We start from the raw sequence: 22022 nt of genomic DNA, 5'->3' as shown, positions 1-22022 counted from the left end.
TAATATTTTATATTTATTTTCACCTTTGTATGGTTATGATTTCTCATATTTAATGTTTTTACATTAAATGAGAGAAATCATAATCATACAAAGATGAAAATAAATATGATCGTTGAATTAACATAATTGATCTAACAGTAAAACTGATTGGTAGTAATACTAATTGGTTGTTATAATATACTATACCTATATACTAGACTTACCACCAATTTTTTTTACCATCTTTTATTATTATTTTTATTTTTATTATATTAAAACTAAATCAACAATTACAAAATAACATAGAACTTGATTTAATTTTGATATAACGATAATAAAATTAATAATAAAAAGTGATAAGGAAAAAAAAATATAAACTTCTAAGAAACAAATAGTCATAAACTTTGGCAAAAAAATTTATTTATTGTAATTTAATTAAATAATTACACATTTATTGCAGTTTTGGAAATAATTACGGATCTATTGCACAATGTGACGTCATTTTTGGGCGTCACATGTGACGCCTCATTTAGGCGTCTCTCACCAAGGGAAGACGCCCCAATGGGGCGTCTCTCATGAGGTGTTGACACGTGTCATTTCTCTCCAAAAAAATAATAATTTAATCATAAAATTTCTGAAGGCCATAACTTTTGACTCGGGTATCCAATTCAGGTAATTCTTTTTTTGATTCCACATAAATTTTCGAGATCTACGCAATGACATCTCATTTGATATATTTTATTTCTCACGAACATAATTTAAATTTGCAAGAATGGTATTATAAGAGCGTTTAAATCCACAAGCCTCTGAGTACTAGATTTGTGATTTAATATAAAAAAATAATCCAATTCAGGTAATTCTTTTTTTGATTCCACATAACTTTTTGAGATCTACGCAATGACATCTCATTTGATATATTTTATTTCTCACAAACATAATTTAAATTTGCAAGAATGGTATTATAAGAGCGTTTAAATCCACAAGCCTCTGAGTATTAGATTTGTGATTTAATATAAAAAAATAAAGATTTAGTTTGTGATTTAAATTTAAAAAAAAAATCACATTTTTTAATTTTTAATATAAAAAATAAATAAAGTTTTGGTTTGTGATTTAAATTTAAAAAAATCTAAAAAATTATCATTAATAAGGAAAACAAAATAAAGATTTGATTTGTGACTTAAACTCAAAAATCAATTTGAAAAATCTGTATAATAAAAAAATAATTAAATAAATATTATAAATCTCCAAGTGAGAAGGATTTTATTTTTGAAAACCATTCCGAAGCTATAATTTAAATGGCTTTAAAGAAAAAAGTCATAAAATAGAAGGATGTAACTTATGATACCGTATGATTCAAGATACGAAAAATCAACCAAATGATATACAATACGAATTTCGGTTCAATAACATTGTACACTATTCTTTTTCAAACACTTGGTTTTGGTGTGTTTGGTGTTGATTCGAAAAGAACTAAGAGACTTTTAGGTTTAAACGCTCGTATAGTACCATTCTTGCAAATTTAAATTATGTTTGTGAGAAATAAAATATATCAAATGAGATGTCATTGCGTAGATCTCGAAAAGTGATGTGGAATCAAAAAAAAAATTACCTGAATTGGATACCCAAGTCAAAAGTTATGGCCTTCAGAAGTTTTATGATTAAATTATTATTTTTTTAGAGAGAGAAATGACACGTGTCAACACCTCATGAGAGACGACCCATTGGGGCGTCTTCCCTTGGTGAGAGACGCCCAAATGAGGCGTCTCATGTGACGCCCAAAAAAGGCGTAACATTGTGCAATAGATCTGTAAATACCTTTCAAACTATAATAAATACGTAATTATTTAATTAAATTACAATAAATAAATTTTTTTGCACATAAACTTTTAATACAGTATCCTCATTAGAAACACTTGTCAAGTCACCGCAAAGAAAACGTGCTTTTTTCTTCTCTTTTTCCCGAAAATTGAATTAAGTCGTCTTGTTTCAAAAAAAAAAAAAAAAATAGATTTTACTAATTTATGTTTTACTTTCAGCTAGCATGTTAAACCATTAAAAAAAAGGAAAAAAACTATTTCTGCAATAGAAATATTTTGCCTCTCATAGATATAAAATTATTAAGATATAATGTCGGATCCTGATAAAAAAAATTTAAAAAGACTAATTAGTATATCTCAATTTTTATCTCTGAGATAAACACTACTTTTCTGCAGCTGCTAAAAAAAAAAATAATGCCAAAAAAATAAAGAGTCGTTTGCTTTTAAAAATTGCTTTGTTGTGATGTTATTGTCCTTACTACTTAGTATTATTTGTGACAAAAAAAAATTAGGCTGGGAAAAAAATGCAACGATAAGATTACAATAAAAATTTACGGTGTATTCTACTTATAAAAGCTAATATTTGGTTTATACGATATGATAAGGTTTGATACTGGAACCAAAGAACGATTGAAGCAGCCATGGAATCCAAGTCAAGCTCCATGACCATGGCCATGGTTCGATTGAAATCATTGGTATCTCTGTGTGTGGTGTGAGTTCGATCGAAGTTCATTTTCTTTTTCTCTTTTTTTGTATAACAAAAAATTTAAGTGGAATTACACACCAGTATCCCACTAGAGTCAAGGAAGACCCCCAATTTTTTTGAGGATTTCTAAGAGGAATTACATATCACTCACCAACAAAGTTCTCACATCGACCAGCGAAGTTTGAACCCACATCCTTGAAAGATATAGACCAAACTTTAGCCAACTGTGTACACCTTTGTTAGCAGTTCATTTTCTTCAATGTTGAACAAGAAAAAATAGGGATTACAGTGGGGTTACAATAAGAAAAAGAAGAAGAAGGATTTAGATTAATACATTAATTTCTTATTATGGCTTATCCCAGCTCATCTTATACATCATTTTAATATATTAAAAGATTCTGATGTATAAATTTATATTATGTGATGATATATTAAATAAATAAAAATGTCATAAGCTTATATTATCATATTTTATATATCATATAAAACAAGGGTTTACGGAAGTTATATATAATAGAAGTATACTGACATGTGCTCTTCTAAATGCTTTTTTTTAATATTCTATTTTTTCAAATAAAAAATTCAAATACACTGAGATATAATGTGTCTTTTTTAAAAAAAAAGTAACTCTCATTTAAAATATATAAATAAATATTAAAATAATCTAAATAAGTGTTGTTGGAATGAAAAAAAAATTGAAGACTATCCTCTAAATTCTAAAGATTTAAATTTATCCTTTTTCCTTTCTTTTTTGCATTGAGTTGAATAATAAACTAATTATAGATCTCATTAAAGATCTTCATGACTTAAATCATTCATTAAATGAAATAAGATTTTTATTTAGTTCCACATTATTAACGCATAAATTTTATTGTTTAATTAAGTTCATCTCACTTTCATTTTTTATTTATCAGCACCTTAATAGAACGTTCACGATACAAATAGAACGTTCCAGATACATATCACCAGCATAGAAAAATAGAACGTTCCAGATACTCACCACCAATATAATAGCCAAACGCTTCGCGCGATCCGTTACACCTTCTTCGTTGAACCTCAGAACCTTTCGTTTCTCATTTTCATTCATCACTTGTTAGTTGTTACGATGCCGACACGATCAACAGGAGCCATAACGCAAGACTGGGAGCCAGTGGTTCTGCACAAGTCGAAGCCCAAGGCTCAGGACCTGCGCAACCCCAAGGTTATGAACCAGGCTCTCCGGTCCGGTTCGGAGGTGCTGACGGTTAAGAAGTTTGACGCCGGTTCGAACAAGAAAACCGCCGGTCCGGCCGTGAACGCGAGGAAGCTCGACGAAGGGACCGAACCGGCTGCTCTGGAGCGCGTGGCGGGGGAGGTGAGGCACGCGATACAGAAGGCGCGTTTGGATAAGAAAATGAGCCAGGCTGAGCTGGCGAAACAGATAAACGAACGGACGCAGGTGGTTCAGGAGTACGAGAATGGAAAAGCCGTTCCTAACCAGGCCGTGCTTGCCAAGATGGAGAGGGTCCTTGGAGTGAAGCTCAGGGGCAAAGTCGGAAAATGAATTTCTCACTCTTTTTTTTTTCCGGGTCTTTTATTATCCGTGTTAGGGTCTGTTTGTTTTGGTCTGGTGTAACGTTGTTGTAAGTAATGTTTGTGTCTGAAAATTTGCCAGACTAATGATTTCAATGAAATTTCTGTGTAGATAATGTTTTATGATTTTTATATGTTAGTCTTTCTCTTCTTGTTTATTTTTAAAATATATTTCGTTTAATTATTGTTAAGTAATCTATTTTTAATATATATTTCATTCAATTCAATTGAAGAATAAGAATTTAGTGCGCCCTCGGGCCTCCCACCAGGAAAAAAAAAGATAGAACAAGATAACGCATAATGTCTCAACAGTGGATAATACAAACATGAACTAAAATAATTTAAAAATTACAGAATTAATATTATTCTCAAATATTTTGTGTAATTAATGTAATTATTTATATTTAAATTGATGTTCAACATATATGTACATAATTATCATTGTGTAAATTAAGTTCAAATTGATACTTAAAAGTTTTCATAAATTAGAATTGAAAAATACTGAAAAAAATAAAAACACCCTCAGTGCACGCGAGCAGAATACTATTGGAGGATCATTAAATGAGACCTACATTCACACTTTAAAAATCTCCTCCTTATTATTTATTCCAAGGAAGGTTTCACTTACCTTTAAATAGAATTTGATTCAAAGAGTTTAATAACAAATACTGGAAGAGTGACTATTTTACCACACTTGACAAAAAAATTTACCAGACTGTCACGCCAACAGTAAATTTTACCAAAATGCCATGCTGCACTCTTAGCCGTCGTTGAAGAAGTCTGAAAATAATTAAGAGTTAAGATAAGATAATGCAAATTAGTTATATTTTCAGACTTCTTCAACGACGGCTAAGGGTGCAGCGTGACATTTTGACAAAATTTACTGTTGACGTGGCAGTCTAGTAATTTTTTTTGCGAAGTGTGACAAAATGGTCACTCTTCCAATACCATTATGATAAGGATAATCCTCATCTTTCTTACTATTAACTAAATTTGACCTAGTATAAGATATTATATTCTAGCAACTAACTCATCATATTTTTCAATATTATCTTCTACTCTTCCAACAAATAGACTAGTATGGTATTTACATCTGTCCAACAAAAATACAATATTTCTTTTGATACTTTTCCCAAAGAGAGAGAAAAAAAAATACATATATATTTTCCAAATATATAGTTGGTAATTTTATTTTAAATGGGAGTGGTACTTAATAGAGTACCAAAGATGTTCTCTATATTATTAACCCAGAAACATTTAGTCAAAGCCAAGGAGAATTGTAAATGGGTGTTACAACAGATTTAACTTGTAGGTACTTGTGAAGAGCCTCCAATCCTAAATCTCTTCCAAACCCACTCATCTTATAACCTCCATAAGGAATGTCATTTCCGAAGGCAAAGTAACAGTTTATCCAAACAATCCCTGCACGAATGGACCTTGACACAGTGTTTGCTGTATCCAAGCTCTTGGTCACAATGCCTGCTGCTAAGCCATATCTAGTGTTGTTAGCACTTTTAATTGCTTCCTCAATGGTCCTGTTGTTCATGTTTCATTCATAAAAATTTAGTATTCATGAACAAAATCACATATATTCCTTTTGATACTAGGAGTACAACAAAAAGTGAATTAAAAGTATAAACTTACTTAAACTTCATGAGCGCCATCACTGGACCAAATATTTCATCTTGTGCGAGAAGCATGTCCTCCTAAACATGTTGTTAAGAATAAAAAGGATAAGACAACATGATGGTTAGTAATCTAATTGTCCTGTGGAGTTAGAATTCACCTTAACATTAGAAAAAATTGTAGGCTCAATGTAGTAGCCCTTGTTGCCCACTCTATTACCCCCTGTCAAAAGGGTGGCTCCTTCTCTTTTTCCATGCTCAATATAGGAGAGAATTTTTTCAAATTGCTTCTTGTCAACCTACAATAGGAAACTGTTAACAGCCAACAAAGGAGGATCCTAATTAGTAATTACTTCTCTAATTTTGGTTTTTGCATGATGCCAAGCACAGTGTTTAGAAAATGTAATAATTGGAGGATTACTAAAAAAACAACAAAGATATGATTTAGAACTAGTGCACACATAATTGTGTTGTGCTACTATATCCATACCTGAGGCCCTTGCTGAACTTTGGGATCAAAAGGATCCCCAACGACCCAAGCTTTTGCCTTCTCCACCAACTTCTTCTCAAATTCATCATAGATTCCTTCCTGAACAAATACACGGGAACCTGCAACACAAATTTCTCCCTGAAATCGGGAAAGAAGAAAAAACATTTGTTAGAAGATGTACAAATATGTTGCTTTATAAAAAGGAATATGATTTTTTGAAAGAAATTTCACCTTATTGAATAGGATGCCCAAGAGAGCAAGCTCAGTAGCTTTATCTATATCAGCATCATCAAAGATTAGGAGGGGTGACTTGCCTCCTAATTCAAGTGAAACTGGTTTCAAATTACTCCTAGCTGCGGCATGCATTACTTCACGGCCTACTTCTGTTGAACCAGTAAAGCTGACCTATATACATACACAAGCACAATCAATGCAATTCTATCACTCTTACTTTAAATCATGGTACTTCCAAATGTTTGACATATATGTTACCTTATCAATTTCCATGTGTGAACTTATTGCAGCACCTGCAGTTGGGCCAAATCCAGGTACTACATTGAGCACCCCATTTGGAATTCCAGCCTTCAAAAGATAAAAACAAGGAAAACCAATCAGCATAGCTTTAAGTAGTTAACTTACAAGAGTCAATTTGATAAGGAAATTAAGTATTTGTAGAAAACATACCAACTTAGCTAGATGAGCATAAAACAAAGCAGAGAGAGGTGTTTGTTCAGCAGGCTTGAGGACCATGGTACAACCAGCAGCCAAGGCAGGACTAACCTTGGCGACGAACATGGCGCTAGGGAAATTCCAGGGAATGATAAGTCCAACAACACCAATTGGTTCCAAAAGAGTATATGCATGCAACTCCCGAGCCGGTTTTAATACCTCTCCATGAATTTTATCAGCAGCACCAGCATAGTAACGTATAGTATTTGCTGCTTCAGGGATTTCAATAGCCTTACACTTATGGTACAATTTTCCTGCATCAATGGCATCTATTGCTGCTATTTCTTCTATGTTTTGATCAATTAGCTCTGCCCATTTCATCATAATTTTTGCTCTCTCCTGATTGGCCAGCCAAACCAAGTTTTAATATGTTGCAAAAGAGGATGAAAATTGACAAGTAACATAAGGGAAAAATCTCAAGTCAATTCATTTTAACCATCAGTAAAATACACATTGGTTCCCGAGTTCTGACTAAGTTATTTTGAATGACTGAAATATATTACTATGGAATATCTGTGGATTCCAGCTATATAGCTCGGGTGAAAAGCATCATGGCAAGATCATGAAATCTCGTCAAAAAATCAGCCGTCTATAAAAATAGTCCTTTTTTTTTTATATTATCTTATCGGTTCATCGATTACTCGACTAGTTTGATTCGAGTCAGGTAGGACTATGTAAGCAACAAAGCTCTCCCTATCAAGTTTTTAACACAGTTGTGTTCCAGGGACTTAAACTCAAGACCACTGGTTAAGCTGGGACAATTCCTTACAAGTTGATCCACGTGCTTGGTGGTTAAAAATAGTGTTTAAATCATGCTAAATAATCATCCCATCATTAAGGCTACTCTTTCCATTTAAACTATAGAAGTCTAGTAAGTGAGCCATCTTCACTTTCTTACTCTCATTAATTGATTTAAGTCAACAATCCACCCTACCTTAACTAGGAAACTTGCATGAACAGATATAAATGAAAGTGAGTCCCAACTGTAGGTGGATTCTACCAGCATGGGACCATCATATTGCATATAGCTGGGTAGATTTGGAAATAGAAGGCTCTCAGATGCTTTATATTTTCTATATCAATATGTTCACAAAGTAACCATATTTGGAGCTTGGTGAACTTAGTTACTACAAAAGATTTTTTTTTTTTCCCCTTAGAGGAAGAGAGTTGCTACATGTTTTAAGTTTGTGTTGACTCGTAAGGTATAAACAGAGTTAGGTACACATGCAATGTTACTTTCTTATGCGTTGTATTTAACAAACTGTCCCTTTAAGTTTCTATAATTTATTTGGTCCTAGGCCAGCTATGATAAATAAATCATGATTCTTTTTTCTCAAAAGCAGTTATTTCTATGTAAATGTTTTCTTTAAGGCCTTAGTTATTCTTTACTTAATTTCATATATGCTGTCACTATCGTTACTTGATCGGTTCAATGAATTTACGTCAATTTTTAATACATTGTGAATACAAACAGAGCCTATTTTATATTTAGAAAAAATCAATTTCCAAAGGCATACAGCACAATTTACATTAGGAGAATATTTTCATTGCTTAATTAGTATAGAAACATACCTACTAATCTTCACCCACTCACCTATACTTATTTTAAGTGGATGTATTATGTATTACATGAAAACTGAAAATATTCTTCAAAATTACATGCTTCGACGAATTGAATTTCTAATAAGTCAAGTAATAAGAAGGGCCGTCCATAACAGCAAGTGGATGAAGGAAATTAAAGCACAGAGAGCTATTTATAGACAAAGTACAAAAGAGTGGATGAGTGGATGAAGGAAATTGAAGTGTTAAACAAAGTAATATACAAAATTTTAAGCCACACATGCTATTATTGGTACTTTTGCGCAATTACTACGGTAAAAAGAGAGATAGATAATTAATAGAAAAAAGGAGTCAAAATTTTATTTTAGAAGGTAAATTACAATTAGTCTATGTAGTTTGGTTTGAAATAATTTAGTTTTCTGTGGTCAAAAGTGAAACTTTATTATCACATAACTGCTCGTAGTGTTTTCATTCATTTTTGTAATTAAAAAAGTTTAAAGTTACGAAAAAAAATAAATCATACGTGAAATTAGTCTAACATGGGTGGTTTCAGAATTGATGTATGACATTAAGCGATAGCTAGGCTAAAAGCCATGGATGTGAGGAGAGATGTATGAGATATCAAGCATGCATTAGTCTAACACTTAACAAAATTATAAAAATTGGTTAAAAAACTACTTTATTTTAAAAACAAGCATGTGATATTTTAACTATGGGTAATATGTTTGTTAGTCATGTAACAGAAAAAAAAAAAAAAATTCTGGACAAACAACAATTGATATTGTTTCTCTCTCCCAATTGTTGTTTGTTTACGCAGGAAACTTTTTCGTTTTTCTGTTACATGACCAACATATTCCCCTTTAACTAATAAGAAATTCTTAAACTTTTGCTTTTGATTTAAAAAATAGATTAAAAATAATTAAATAGTTGTGTCAACGAAGCAAATTAAAAGAGCAAAAGTATATGTACCAAAAAAAAAAAGAAAAAAAAAGAGAGCAACAGTATTACTTTACTTCTAAAAATCGGCGGCAATATTTCAGGAACTCAACTGCTATTGGTTTAAAATAAATTTTAAATGAAAAAAATAAAAAAAATAATATAATATATTGAAAATAAAGAGAATAGTCCGTTTACAAACTTTTTTTTACAAATTTTTTACAAATTACACTATGTACTCTTGGGAGAAAACCTAGTGTTCTCCCGAAAGAACGTAGTGTCGTTTGTAAAAGTTTGTAACCAAAAAGTTTGTAAATATAACACTCCCTAAAAATAAACATACATGTAATTTATTTTAAAGATCCTAAAGCAGTTATTTTCTTAAGATTTAATAAACATAGAAATGATAACATACAGCGCCAGGCATGCGTGGCCATGGACCGTGGTCAAAAGCCACACGTGACGCTTTCACTGCAATGTCAATGTCTTCTTTTGCTCCAGCTGCAATCCTTGCAATTACCTCTCCTGTTCTTGGATCTATCGTCTCAAATTCCTCTCCTGTTTTTTTTTTTTTTTTAAGGAATAATAAAGTTAGTGCAAAGCACAAAAAGATTTTGTGTTGTCAATTTATCTTAAAAGCAAACAAATAACGTAGTGGTTGGCATTGAATTGTGACGTGTTGTCAATTTATCTTCAATGCATTATTTGAGAGTAACTGTAGAGGCAACCTCGATGAATGAATTCAATGTACTTTGATAATTAACCTATAAAACTTGGTTTTAATCGTGATCTATCTATGGAATTGAAGTGTGATCATGTTTCATCTCGTGCATTGTTACACTAACGCGAAAACATATGGGAAAAAAGAATGCAGAGTTGAATATAAGGGAGGGGAGAAACGAAACCTAGAAAGAAGTTGAAATGAAGGGCAAATAAAAGAAAGAGAAGAAGGTTTTGAGTTAGATAAGAACCTGAAAGGGAATCAACAAAATCTCCATTGATGAAAAGCTTGGTGAACTTGATGGTGGGTATGTTGATGGAGGAACCGGTGTCGCTATTACTGGAGAGACCAGCCATGTATGTTAGTGTCTGCTATTGAAGTGAAGACAAGACAAGTTGAAGTAAGGGCTTTAAGGAAGTTATATATAATAGAAGGATGCTGCCATGTGCTCTTCTAAATACTATTTTTTTAATATTTTATTTTCTTACAGTTGATACTATCTCCAAAGGAGAGTTCATGTTATGTGTTATTTTATTTTATTTTTAATTCTTTGCCGGTTGTCTAAAACATTTTCTTAAAAAAATTTATGGATATGATATAAAATAAATACATATATTGTCATCTAATATTTATTTTTTTGGAGAGTTGATTTGGTGATATGATACGAGAGCAGATGACCAATTGGTTTAGAGACATAAAGGGCAAATTTTTGTTAGGTAGATTTATTTGTTTCTTAGCCACAAAAGGCTTTGTGACAATGTTCACCAACCCGGTCGGCCGATCAATCTGGTAATTGATATATCGGTTTGAGTAAAGCAGTGGATCAATCAATAATGAAACCAGTACGAATCGCTGATATTTTGACCAAAATCGGTGACTCGACCGGTTCATATGAAAAAATTAATAAAATGCTTATAAATTTAAGAAGACCATTTTAGTCTTTTTTTTTTTTTTTAATTTAAGAAGCTTATAAAATAAAGATAAATTTATAATTAACAGGATAAATTAATGAATCGTCAAGATTTCATCTAAATTTCATTTGTAATAGAAGTTAAATGTTTGAAAACATGTCAAGTATTGTGTATTTCGTTGTTTGTTGGATAATAATGTGTGATTTATTATTTTTTTTCATGTTAAATATTTGGAACTGATATTATTTTTTACATGTTTTGAGTATGTTTATAATTTTTTAATATAAATTATAGAATTGCATATATTTACCGAGTCATGCGATTCTAATTCAACCATCAATCGAGTCACTAACCGGGTCAAGTTTAATAAGTGGTGATATGTTATGGATGCATACCATTTATTTCAAAAGCTTATTCGTTTCTAGTTGAGAACATAATGGGTAAGGCCATTGTTTATAGAATTTTTATTGCAGAAATTGAACTCCAGTCCTTTCTCCAAGATATACAAGTCGCTATTAGGGATAGGAATGTGTAAAATAACCAAAAAATTGAACCGAACCATGAACCGAACCTTAAAATAACCGATTTTTAAAAATTGGTTCATTAACCGAACCGATTTTAGAACCAGTTTAAGAACTGAACCGAACCATTTTCAAACCGAACCAAATTGATTTTTATAACTTTATTTTTTAAATTTTAATTTTTTTTTCAAAAGAGGATCGACCCGAACCGGTTCTGAACCGAACCGAACCAATTCCGAACTGAACGGAACCACTTTCGAACCGAACCATTTAAACCAATTCGGTTTGATTTTTCAAAAAATTCGGTTCGGTTCGACCCATGCACATCCCTAATTAGGGATGTGTTTTGATCAATTCATTCAAAATCCAAATCACAATGATTTAATGTTTGAATTTATCCATAACTTGAGTTTTATTAATTAATTATATTTTAGTATTCTAAAATAAGGTTAAAAACACTTCTCATGTTATATGAGAAGAATATCTTCTCCTACACACAATAAACATGTGGGTCCTATTGAAAAGAGGAAAGAGAAAAAAAAAACCACATATGTTTTGTGTGTGTAGAATAAAATATTATTCCTATATAACATGAGAAATCTTTAACCCTTTAAAATATTCAGGTTAATGAAATATTCTGATTCCGTTAATTATTTAATTAAGCTTGTTATGATTATATTGTATTTTTGGATTGAGGATATCTGATTAGAATGAGCCTAGTTGGGAAGTAAGTAATGAAGGCTTTAATGTGACATTAATTTTAATTATGGGTGGATTCAATAAATACAAATTCTTTTTATTAGAGATTTTTGACAAAGTCCTCTCTCTAGTCTAGGCATCAAGTTTTCTCATTACTCAAAGATGTTTGGTAGAAGGATTTTATTGTTTTGCATGGGAAAGTGGGGGTGGTATTTAAAGAATGCCATGTTTGGTAGGGGTTTGCAATAAATTTTCCTTGGAAACTTACTTGCTTGGATTAGAGGTTTAAATTCTGTCTCAAGCAAATTTTTGGAAAATCTTTGGGGGCCAGATGATGTGTCTCTCTCCTCGAAGGGGGGATTGCCAGATTAGTCTTATCCTTCCTCCGGTGACGAAACTTAATGCACCCGTTGTTTCAATAAGGGGTAGCCTTCGAGCCGTACTCTGAGGACAAGGTGACCGGAGGAGGTTAAATGGGGATACTCTTTAGGTTACTCTGAAACACGGACTCGTGTATTTCTGTGAATTGTGTGTGTTGGACACATGTCCGACACGAACACGCTCCGACATGGACCCGCTCCGACACGCTCTGACACGCGGTCAATATTTTGGGACACGTGGTCAACTCTCCAACATGTTTTTTCGACACGCAGTCAACTTTTTTCGACACGTGGTCAACGCTCGGACACATTTTTTTTTTAATCTTAATTTTATTTTATTAACTAAAAATAAAAAAATCATTTATAAATCAATTTTTTTCTGTTATGAAATTTGACATGAAAAATTAACGAGGTACGAAAAATAATTTCTGTTTATATTTATGTTATGAAATTTGAATATTTGATTGGTTATATGACTTATTATGGATTGTTATATCTATTAAATATAAATTATATTATATATATTAAAAATATTATTTAATATCAAAATGTGTCCCAACGTATCAAAATATGCCATTTTTTAGAATTAACGTGTCGGCGTGTCATGTCGTGTCCCGTGTCAGTGTCCATGCAACATAGTTAGGTTATACAAAAAAAAAAATTATTATCATTATACCACCCTCTAGGGTGGTATTCTCATTTGCATGGCAAACGACAAAGTGGCTTCAAAGAGTTGTTATTGAAATATCCCTGATGAACATCGATTCATGGCAAAAAAATTTATTTATTGCAATTTAATTAAATAATTACGCAAATATCACAGTTTGAGAAATATTTACGCATTTACTGCACACTGTGACGCCCCACTGGGGCGTCTCTCATGAGAGGAAGATGCCCAAATGGGGCGTCTCTCATGAGGTGGTGACACGTGTCACTTGTTTTTCCAAAAAAAAAATTTAATTTAATCATAAAACTTCTAAATGCCATAACTTTTGACTCGAGTTTCCAAATCAGGTAATTCTTTTTTTGATTCCACACAACTTTTCGAGATCTAAGCAATGACATCTCATTTGACATATTTTATTTCTCACAAACACAATTTTAATTTGCAAGAATGGTATTATAAGAGAGGTTAAACCCAGAAGCCTCTGAGTTCTGGATTTGTGATTTAATATAAAAAAATAAATAAAATTTTTGATTTGTGATTTAAATTTTTTGTATAATAATTTTCTTTATTATAACAAAATTTTGGTTTGTGATTTAAATTCAAAATAAAAAAATTTATTATTAATAAGGAAAACAAAATAAAGATTTGATTTGTGATTTAAACTAAAAAATCAATTTGAAAAATCTGTAGAAATAAAGAAAATAATTAAATAAATATTATAAATTTCTAAGGAAGAAGGATATTATTTTTAAAATTAATGATTAATGCTATAAGCTTCTGGGTTATTATTCGTGGTCTGAAATTAATGATGGCTTATGAATGTTTTTCAAAAATAAAATTACCTAAATTAGGCGTAATTTCCTCTTGATTGAAACCCAATTTAGACGTGATTGGTGATGTATTAGGTTTTGACAAGTGTTGACACGTGTCACATTTTTAAACTCAGAAGCCTCTGAGTTCTGCGTTTGTGATTTAATACAAAAAATAAATCAAGATTTGATGTGTGATTTAAATTAAAAAAAATAATTTTTTTTATTTTTGATATAAAAAATTTGGTTTGTGATTTAAATAAAAAGTAACAATTATTATTAATAAGGAAAACTAAATAAAGATTTGATTTGTGATTTAAACTCAAAAAATCAATTTGAAAAATCTGTATTAATAAAGGAAATAATTAAATAAATATTCTAAATATCTAAAGAAGAAGGATTACCTGATTTAAATTTAAATTATGTTGGTGAGAAATAAAATATATTAAATGAGATGTCATTGCGTAGATCTCGAAAAGTTATGTGCAATCAAAAAAAGAATTACCTGATTTGGATACTCGAGTCAAAAGTTATGGCCTTTACAAGTTTTATGATTAAATTAAATTTTTTTTTGGAAAAACAAGTGACACGTGTCACCACCTCATGAGAGACCCCCCATTTGGCGTCTTCCCCTCATGAGAGACGCCCCACTGGGACGTCACATGTGACGCCCAAAAGGGACGTTACAGTGTGCAATAGATGCGTAAATATTCCTCAAACTGTCATATTTACGTAATTATTTAATTAAATTACAATAAATAAATTTTTTTGCCCTATATTCTCAGTAATTGATTTTTCTAGTCAATTTTTTTCTTCTTCTCTACCAAACGTCTCGAGTTTGAACGTTATTGCCCCGTGTTATTAATATAGGACCACGGAGTATGGACGGGTTTGGCCCTTGCCTATAATTTTTTCTTAAAAAAAATAAATCATGGAATACAATATAAAATAAATGGAAAAGGATTCATTTATAAATTTTTTTATAAATTACACTATGTACTTCCGTAAATACATAGTGTAATCTAGGAGTACATAATATAGTTTATAAGAATTTATAAACAAAAAATTTGTAAATATAACTCTCTCAGGATAAATACATATATCCTCACCTAACCTAAATTTTTGGATAGCTTGTTTGGTGACACAATATTATGAGACGCTATATTTAATTGGTCTAGAGACATAAAAGGCGCACACACAAAATTAGTTACTTTCTTGTTTCTTAGCCACAAAAGGGTTTGTGGTGATCATAAAGTATAAATATATGTTATGGATGAATACCATTTATTTCAAAAACTTATTCTTTTCGAGTTGAGAAGATAACGGGTAAAACCATTTTTTATAGAATTTTTATTGCAGAGATTAAACTCCAATCATTTCTCCAATATATGCAAGTCGCTATTATTAGGAATGTGTTTTGATCAATCAACTTGGAAAATCGACCCAAAACCAACTGCTGGTTCATGTAATTAGATAAAACCTTATCAAAATCCAAATCACAATGATTCAGACCTTGGGTTCCTGACATTGGACCCAAACGACTAGAGAGTAGAGACCCGACCCATTGACTCTTTTTAATTATGTATATCAGGCAGCATCTCTACTCTGCTTCATATTTTGAGTCCTTCAAAGACTAATTTTCATGCAAAAGTTGTCATATTCAAAGGATTAATTTAATGTTATGTATATATTTGACTATTGTCATTTAATTTAATTTTTAAGTATATGACCAATTAATCAAGATATGCATAATGTTTCAAGTTTCAACTGTGGCCTTTGATAAATTAGGAAAGACATACACGTAAAATTGGTTGTATGTAACATACGATGCTACACTTTTATTGCTTTGGTGAAGTATATATGTAAAGGATCGATTTTGTTCACTATTGTTTATTCCTACAAATCCCACACAAAAGATATTCAAAGCCAAGGAGAGTTGTAAATGGGAGTTACAACAGATTTAACTTGTAGATACTTGTGTAGGGCTTCTAATCCAAAGTCTCTTCCAAATCCACTCATCTTGTACCCTCCATAAGGAATATCATTCCCAAAGGCAAAGTAGCAATTGATCCAAACAATCCCTGCACGAATGGACCTAGAAACAGTGTTTGCTGTATCCAAGCTCTTAGTCACAATGCCTGCTGCTAAGCCATATCTGGTATTGTTAGCACTCTTAATTGCTTCCTCAATAGTCCTGTTGTTCATTTATCATCCCCAAGTTTAGTATTCATGAACAAACTAACTTTTTTCTTGGTTACTACTAGGATAACAAAAATAATAATAACAAATAAAATTAACTTACTTAAACTTCATCAGTGCCATCACAGGACCAAAAATTTCATCCTGTGCTATAAGCATGTCCTCCTAAACAGGTTATTATGAATTAAAAAAAAGAAGACAATATGATGGTTAGTTATCTGAATACTCTGAAGGCACCCTATTTGATACTTTTGTGGAGTTAAAATTCACCTTAACATTGGAGAAAATTGTAGGCTCAATGTAGTAACCCTTGTTGCCCACTCTATTACCCCCTGTCAAAAGAGTGGCCCCTTCTCTCTTTCCATGCTCAATGTAAGAAAGAATTTTTTCAAATTGCTTCTTGTCAACCTACAATAAGAAACTGTTAACCAACACAGGAGGATCATAATTACTAGTATCATTTCTGTTTCTACAAGCAAACAAGTGCAGTGCTTGACATACAATAGCTAAAGGGTTACTAGAAAACAACTTTAGATATGTTTTTAGAACTATTGTAGATATAATTGTGCAGCTATGTTCATACCTGAGGCCCTTGCTGAACTTTGGGATCAAAAGGATCCCCAACTACCCAAGCTTTTGCTTTCTCCACCAACTTCTTCTCAAATTCATCATAGATTCCTTCCTGAACAAACACACGGGAACCTGCAACACAAATTTCTCCCTGAAATTATACAAGAAAGGGAAAAAAAAAAAAAACACCATTAGAAGATGTATGTATAATTGGGTTGCTTTGTAAAATGGATAATGGGATTTCCTGAAAGAAATTTCACCTTATTGAATAGGATGCCCAAGAGAGCAAGCTCAGCAGCTTTATCTATATCAGCATCATCAAAAATCAGGAGGGGTGATTTGCCTCCTAATTCAAGTGAAACTGGTTTCAAATTACTCCTAGCTGCGGCATGCATTACTTCACGGCCTACTTCTGTTGAACCAGTAAAGCTGACCTATATACATACACAAGCACAATCAATGCAATTCTACCACTCTTACTTTAAATCATGGTACTTCCAAATGTTTGACATATATGTTACCTTATCAATTTCCATGTGTGAACTTATTGCAGCACCTGCAGTTGGGCCAAATCCAGGTACTACATTGAGCACCCCATTTGGAATTCCAGCCTTCAAAAGATAAAAACAAGGAAAACCAATCAGCATAGCTTTAAGTAGTTAATTTGAAAAGGAAATTAAGTATTTGCAGAAAACATACCAACTTAGCTAGATGAGCATAAAACAAAGCAGAGAGAGGTGTTTGTTCAGCAGGCTTGAGGACCATGGTGCAACCAGCAGACAAAGCAGGACCAACCTTGGCAACAAACATGGTGCTAGGGAAATTCCAGGGAATAATGTGTCCTACTACACCGATTGGTTCAAGCAAAGTATATGCATGCAAATCTCGAGCTGGTTTTAATACCTCTCCATGAATTTTATCAGCAGCACCAGCATAATAACGTATAGTACTTGCTGCTCCAGGAATATCATAAGCCTTGCACCATTGGTATAACTTTCCAGCATCAATAGCATCTAATGCTGCTATTTCTTCTATGTTTTGATCAATTAGCTCTGCCCATTTCATCATAATTTTTGCCCTTTCCTGATTAACAAACCATGTCAAGTTTAATATGTTGCAAAAGAGAATTGAAAATTGACAAGAAACATAAGGAAATATTTGGTGTGATGTATAAGGCTTGATAGTGTAAGCTTATACTATACGTTATGACATTTTTATTTATTTGGTGTGACCATCGTATAATATAAGCTTATACAGCAAAACCCCTTAATATATCAAAATGATGTATAACTTAATCAGGCCTAAGGGGGTGTGATCAGGTCTGATAAGGGGTTGATGTATTAATATTGCTTACAAGTACAATTCTCAAAAACTAATATATCATTTCAATATTAATATATTAAAATAATTTTTTTTAATATATTAATTTTTAAAATATTTGAGAATATTATCTTATACAATATCATACCAAACGTTGAATAATATTAAAATTTAATCAGATCTTATACTATTAAGTCTTATTCTATGCTATATACCAAACAGGAAAAACTCCAAGTCATTTCAATCCCTTTTAGTGGTTTTTAACGATAAATTATTTTGAATGAGTGGAATAATTACCAATGTCTAGAGCTTACTGGAGAACTTTGTTACTAAAAGGAACTTAAATACAATTGGTACATGTCTTAAATGTGTGGACCCCGCAAAATCAAGCGTGTGTAGGGCCTGTAGGCTAGCTTGCTCTATCTAATAAATCAAAATATCCCCATCATCCCATGGCATGGACCCAATGACAGTGATCAAGTTGAAGAAATATTTATGTCGCCTTCGCCAGACATTTAATTTGAATTTTCTATACAGATTCTAGAATTATTCATCCCAACTGAATTGTGTCATGTCATGAATAAAACAAATCACACCCTGTTAAACATATTTTTAGGACACTTTTTTTTAAGGGAAGACCCAGAGGGGGCCCCACTGGAAGAAAGTCGATGGTAAAGAGTGCACAACATAAATCAAATCATACCCTGTAAACATATACTTTCTAATCTGCTTTATATTTTCAGCACTGAATTTTTACATACTTAGATAAATAAGGTCTTGAGTTAATATATAAATTACTTACATGGACTGTTTATTTTCTCATGCGTCTTAAATTAATGTATGCAAAATTGGGAAACGTGATCCTATGGTTGAGTAGTTCCCTTCCTTTTGGGGCTTCAGCCTGGTTTCTTGTATGCAGGGTCCCACATAAGCTGTACAAAACTGACGGAGAGGAGAAAAGTTTTTGTGGCTCCTCAAGCACAAAAAAATTAGTGATCCTCTTTTGTATTTTTATTACAAAATTAATTTTATTTTTATTTATGTTCCAAATTTTTTAAAAGGGACCATTGAATTTTTGTGCTCCTTAGCACAAAAACTTTTTTTCGACGGAGAGATCCAAGAACAAACAGAAAGACAAAAACGGTCAACGCTATCATATAATGAGGCTGTCTAAAATTTGTCGGATTTGTTTTATATGCATCATTATCATTATTAAATATCTATCTGTATATGGGAACGATAACAACGGTATAAGAATTCAAAATCTTATACCAAATATGAATCAATAATTTACTTATATTTAATGATTTAAATATATAATAAATCAGAATTGTTAAATATAAATAAAATCAACGATCAAGATTAAAAATATAACTTATACTATTATAAAATGATCATGTTCCACACATATATATATATATAGGGTAATCTGAGTGCACCGAATTTATATGTAGTATATCTAGATTTTGGTACTAATAATATTTTTTTAAAGTATATGTTCTTATGATTTTATATTATTAAATTTTTAAAATTTTAGAAATAATATTTTAATAAGTTAAACTATAAATGCAATCATTCATAAAAAGTAAAAATAATTTACTTTTTATAAATAAAAATATACAAATGAAAGTTCAAATGAATAAAAAATTATAACAATCAATACTCAATAGCAAAAATAAAAAAATTAACTAAATAAATAAAAATTCAAATCAATAAAACATATAGTGATTAACATCTAATTTAAACCATTTGTTTATGCTGTCACTGCATGGGTTGAGTCGATTGGTCCAATACATTGAGTATAGAGACAAAGCTTGAATTATACCAAGAAAAGTCCATTTCCAAGTATATAAAATAATATTACCGTCGATTGGTACAATCAGGATTACATGTTTCAAGGATTGAATTCCTCAAAACTTACACAACAATTTCAATGTTACTCATATGTTTATACAACAACTTTAATATAAGCCGGCATAATTTAAGGTGACTGCATGTTTGCATCAATATAATATTATTTATTTGAATGATGTCTCTAGAAAAATTAAAAAAGCTCTAAAAAAATCAATCAATTCACCTAATTATCAAATAATTAAACAATTGTACGAATTGATAAACCACTTATTGTTATTCGATTTCCTTCAAATCCAATAATGCATCATAACACATATCAAGTTGGTTAAATTAATTTCGAATAAATCCAAAACTACGCATGTGTCAACAAAAAAGAAACCTATGCATCGTGCCAAGAAGGAGGCTTACTTAAACAGCAACTAGGAAGAAAAAATCAAAACTGAACAGCGATAATATATAATATTTATGAGAACTTAATTGGGATGGAAAATCAAATAAAACTGTGGAAGCATTTAAAAAAGAATGAAAATAGTTATTGAAAGAGAAGAAATGATAACATACAGCGCCGGGCATGCGTGGCCATGGACCATTGTCAAAAGCAACACGTGCCGCTTTCACAGCAACATCAATATCTTCCTTTGCTCCCTCTGCTATCCTTGCAATTACTTCCCCTGTTCTTGGATCTATTGTCTCAAACTCTTTTCCTGTTTTTCAATTTTTATATAAAATAAAAAGTAAAAATAAAAAACGCTTAAGCACAAGAACACAAAAAGGTTTTAACAATTTTTAGCACTTGGATGTTTCATGTTAGCTCTCTGCTCCCATTTTCGACCCTTTATTTTTATATTTTCCAACTTAAAAATACAAACTATATAACAAAATTCACTTTATCATGAATATTAATATTTGTTGCATACTTGCATGGTTGAGAATAAAGATTGAGACAACCCTTATCTCGTTATCTATTCACCGCTTTACTCTAACCACTTAACCTATTCAACATAGTTTTGAATTTCATATCGATCGTCATCTATCTTTGGAACTACTAACAAATGATATTTGGCCTAGTGAACTATATATTATTTTACTTTCATGGGAAAAACATAGGGAAATAAACATAGAAGGATGGAGAAACAGAGAAAGAAAAATATTGAAACATGGAATGAAGGGAAATAAAAAGGTAAAGAAAGGAGAGAAGATGTTTAATTTAATTTAAGAACCTGAAATGGAGTCAACAAAATCTCCATTGATGAAGAGCTTGGTGAACTTGATGGTGGGGATGTTGAAGGATGAAGCGGCGAGGCCATTGGAGAGACCAGACATGTTTGTGTGCGTTAGCTAACGAAGTAGACAGAGAGAGGAACACGAGGTAACTTGTAAGTTAAAGCTTTGATTTTGGGAAACATGTGAAGGGGACTTATTTATACACGTAACAAACAACAGTGACAAGAACAACGAGTTGACAGAGGCACGTAAATATTAAATTTTATCTTCTCTTTTTAAAATATTTATAAAATTCAAATAGAGTTTTACTTCATCATCATTTATAAATAAAATAAGATAAAAATATGTGTCATTTTAAAAGAAACAAACTTATGTCATTTTAAGTGAAAGATATTTTTTTTTTGTCTTTATTTTTTAGTGAGATTTACATATTTTTCCATTTCTATAAATTTATGTCCTTTAAATGACACCTACTCTTCTCATAAAATAAATACAAATTTCACGAGATGTAATCCAAGTAAATTTTTTATCTATATAAAATATGATACGAGAAATAAAGAATCCTTTTATATGTAGACTTAATCTTGAAAATCGACACACACACAAGATCATAAAACAAGAAAAGAGAGAAAAAGGAAGAGAAAAATTACATAATAATTTTGGTTCACTTAATGTAGGCTATATTCAGTTTGTCAATGATTTACTTGTTTTACTCAATGTAGGTTATGTCCAA

General features: G+C 31.4%; 3 protein-coding genes across 3 annotated transcripts; 1 reads left to right on the top strand and 2 right to left on the bottom strand.

Moving 5' to 3' along the window:
- The first annotated feature begins 3507 nt into the window (after positions 1-3507).
- On the top strand, positions 3508-4206 carry LOC133309711 (multiprotein-bridging factor 1c). The gene has a single exon (XM_061510509.1). It carries the CDS (start codon positions 3608-3610, stop codon positions 4043-4045), a length of 438 nt encoding a protein of 145 aa, XP_061366493.1. The 5' UTR covers positions 3508-3607; the 3' UTR covers positions 4046-4206.
- A 1106-nt stretch (positions 4207-5312) lies between these two features.
- LOC133309715 (aldehyde dehydrogenase family 2 member C4-like) lies at positions 5313-10496 on the bottom strand. The gene is made up of 9 exons (XM_061510514.1): positions 10386-10496; positions 9830-9972; positions 6874-7257; positions 6682-6771; positions 6421-6594; positions 6190-6327; positions 5861-5998; positions 5719-5780; positions 5313-5609 (listed from the first exon to the last, which is right to left on the bottom strand). Exons 1-9 carry the CDS (start codon positions 10489-10491, stop codon positions 5336-5338), a joined length of 1509 nt encoding a protein of 502 aa, XP_061366498.1. The 5' UTR covers positions 10492-10496; the 3' UTR covers positions 5313-5335.
- A 5431-nt stretch (positions 10497-15927) lies between these two features.
- Positions 15928-21433, bottom strand: LOC133309716 (aldehyde dehydrogenase family 2 member C4-like). Its single transcript, XM_061510515.1, has 9 exons — positions 21286-21433; positions 20627-20769; positions 17591-17974; positions 17413-17502; positions 17152-17325; positions 16905-17042; positions 16592-16729; positions 16425-16486; positions 15928-16316 (listed from the first exon to the last, which is right to left on the bottom strand). The coding sequence occupies exons 1-9, from the start codon at positions 21386-21388 to the stop codon at positions 16043-16045; spliced, it is 1506 nt and encodes a 501-aa protein (XP_061366499.1). The 5' UTR covers positions 21389-21433; the 3' UTR covers positions 15928-16042.
- Positions 21434-22022: the final 589 nt, after the last annotated feature.

This window comes from Gastrolobium bilobum, unplaced genomic scaffold (assembly GCF_033153095.1).
Source record: "Gastrolobium bilobum isolate Gb01-03AN ecotype WA unplaced genomic scaffold, APGP_CSIRO_Gbil_v1 utg12305, whole genome shotgun sequence".
NCBI lineage: Eukaryota > Viridiplantae > Streptophyta > Magnoliopsida > Fabales > Fabaceae > Gastrolobium > Gastrolobium bilobum.
The sequence above is the reverse complement of the archived record's forward strand: the minus strand, read 5'-3'. Positions and strand labels throughout refer to the sequence as shown.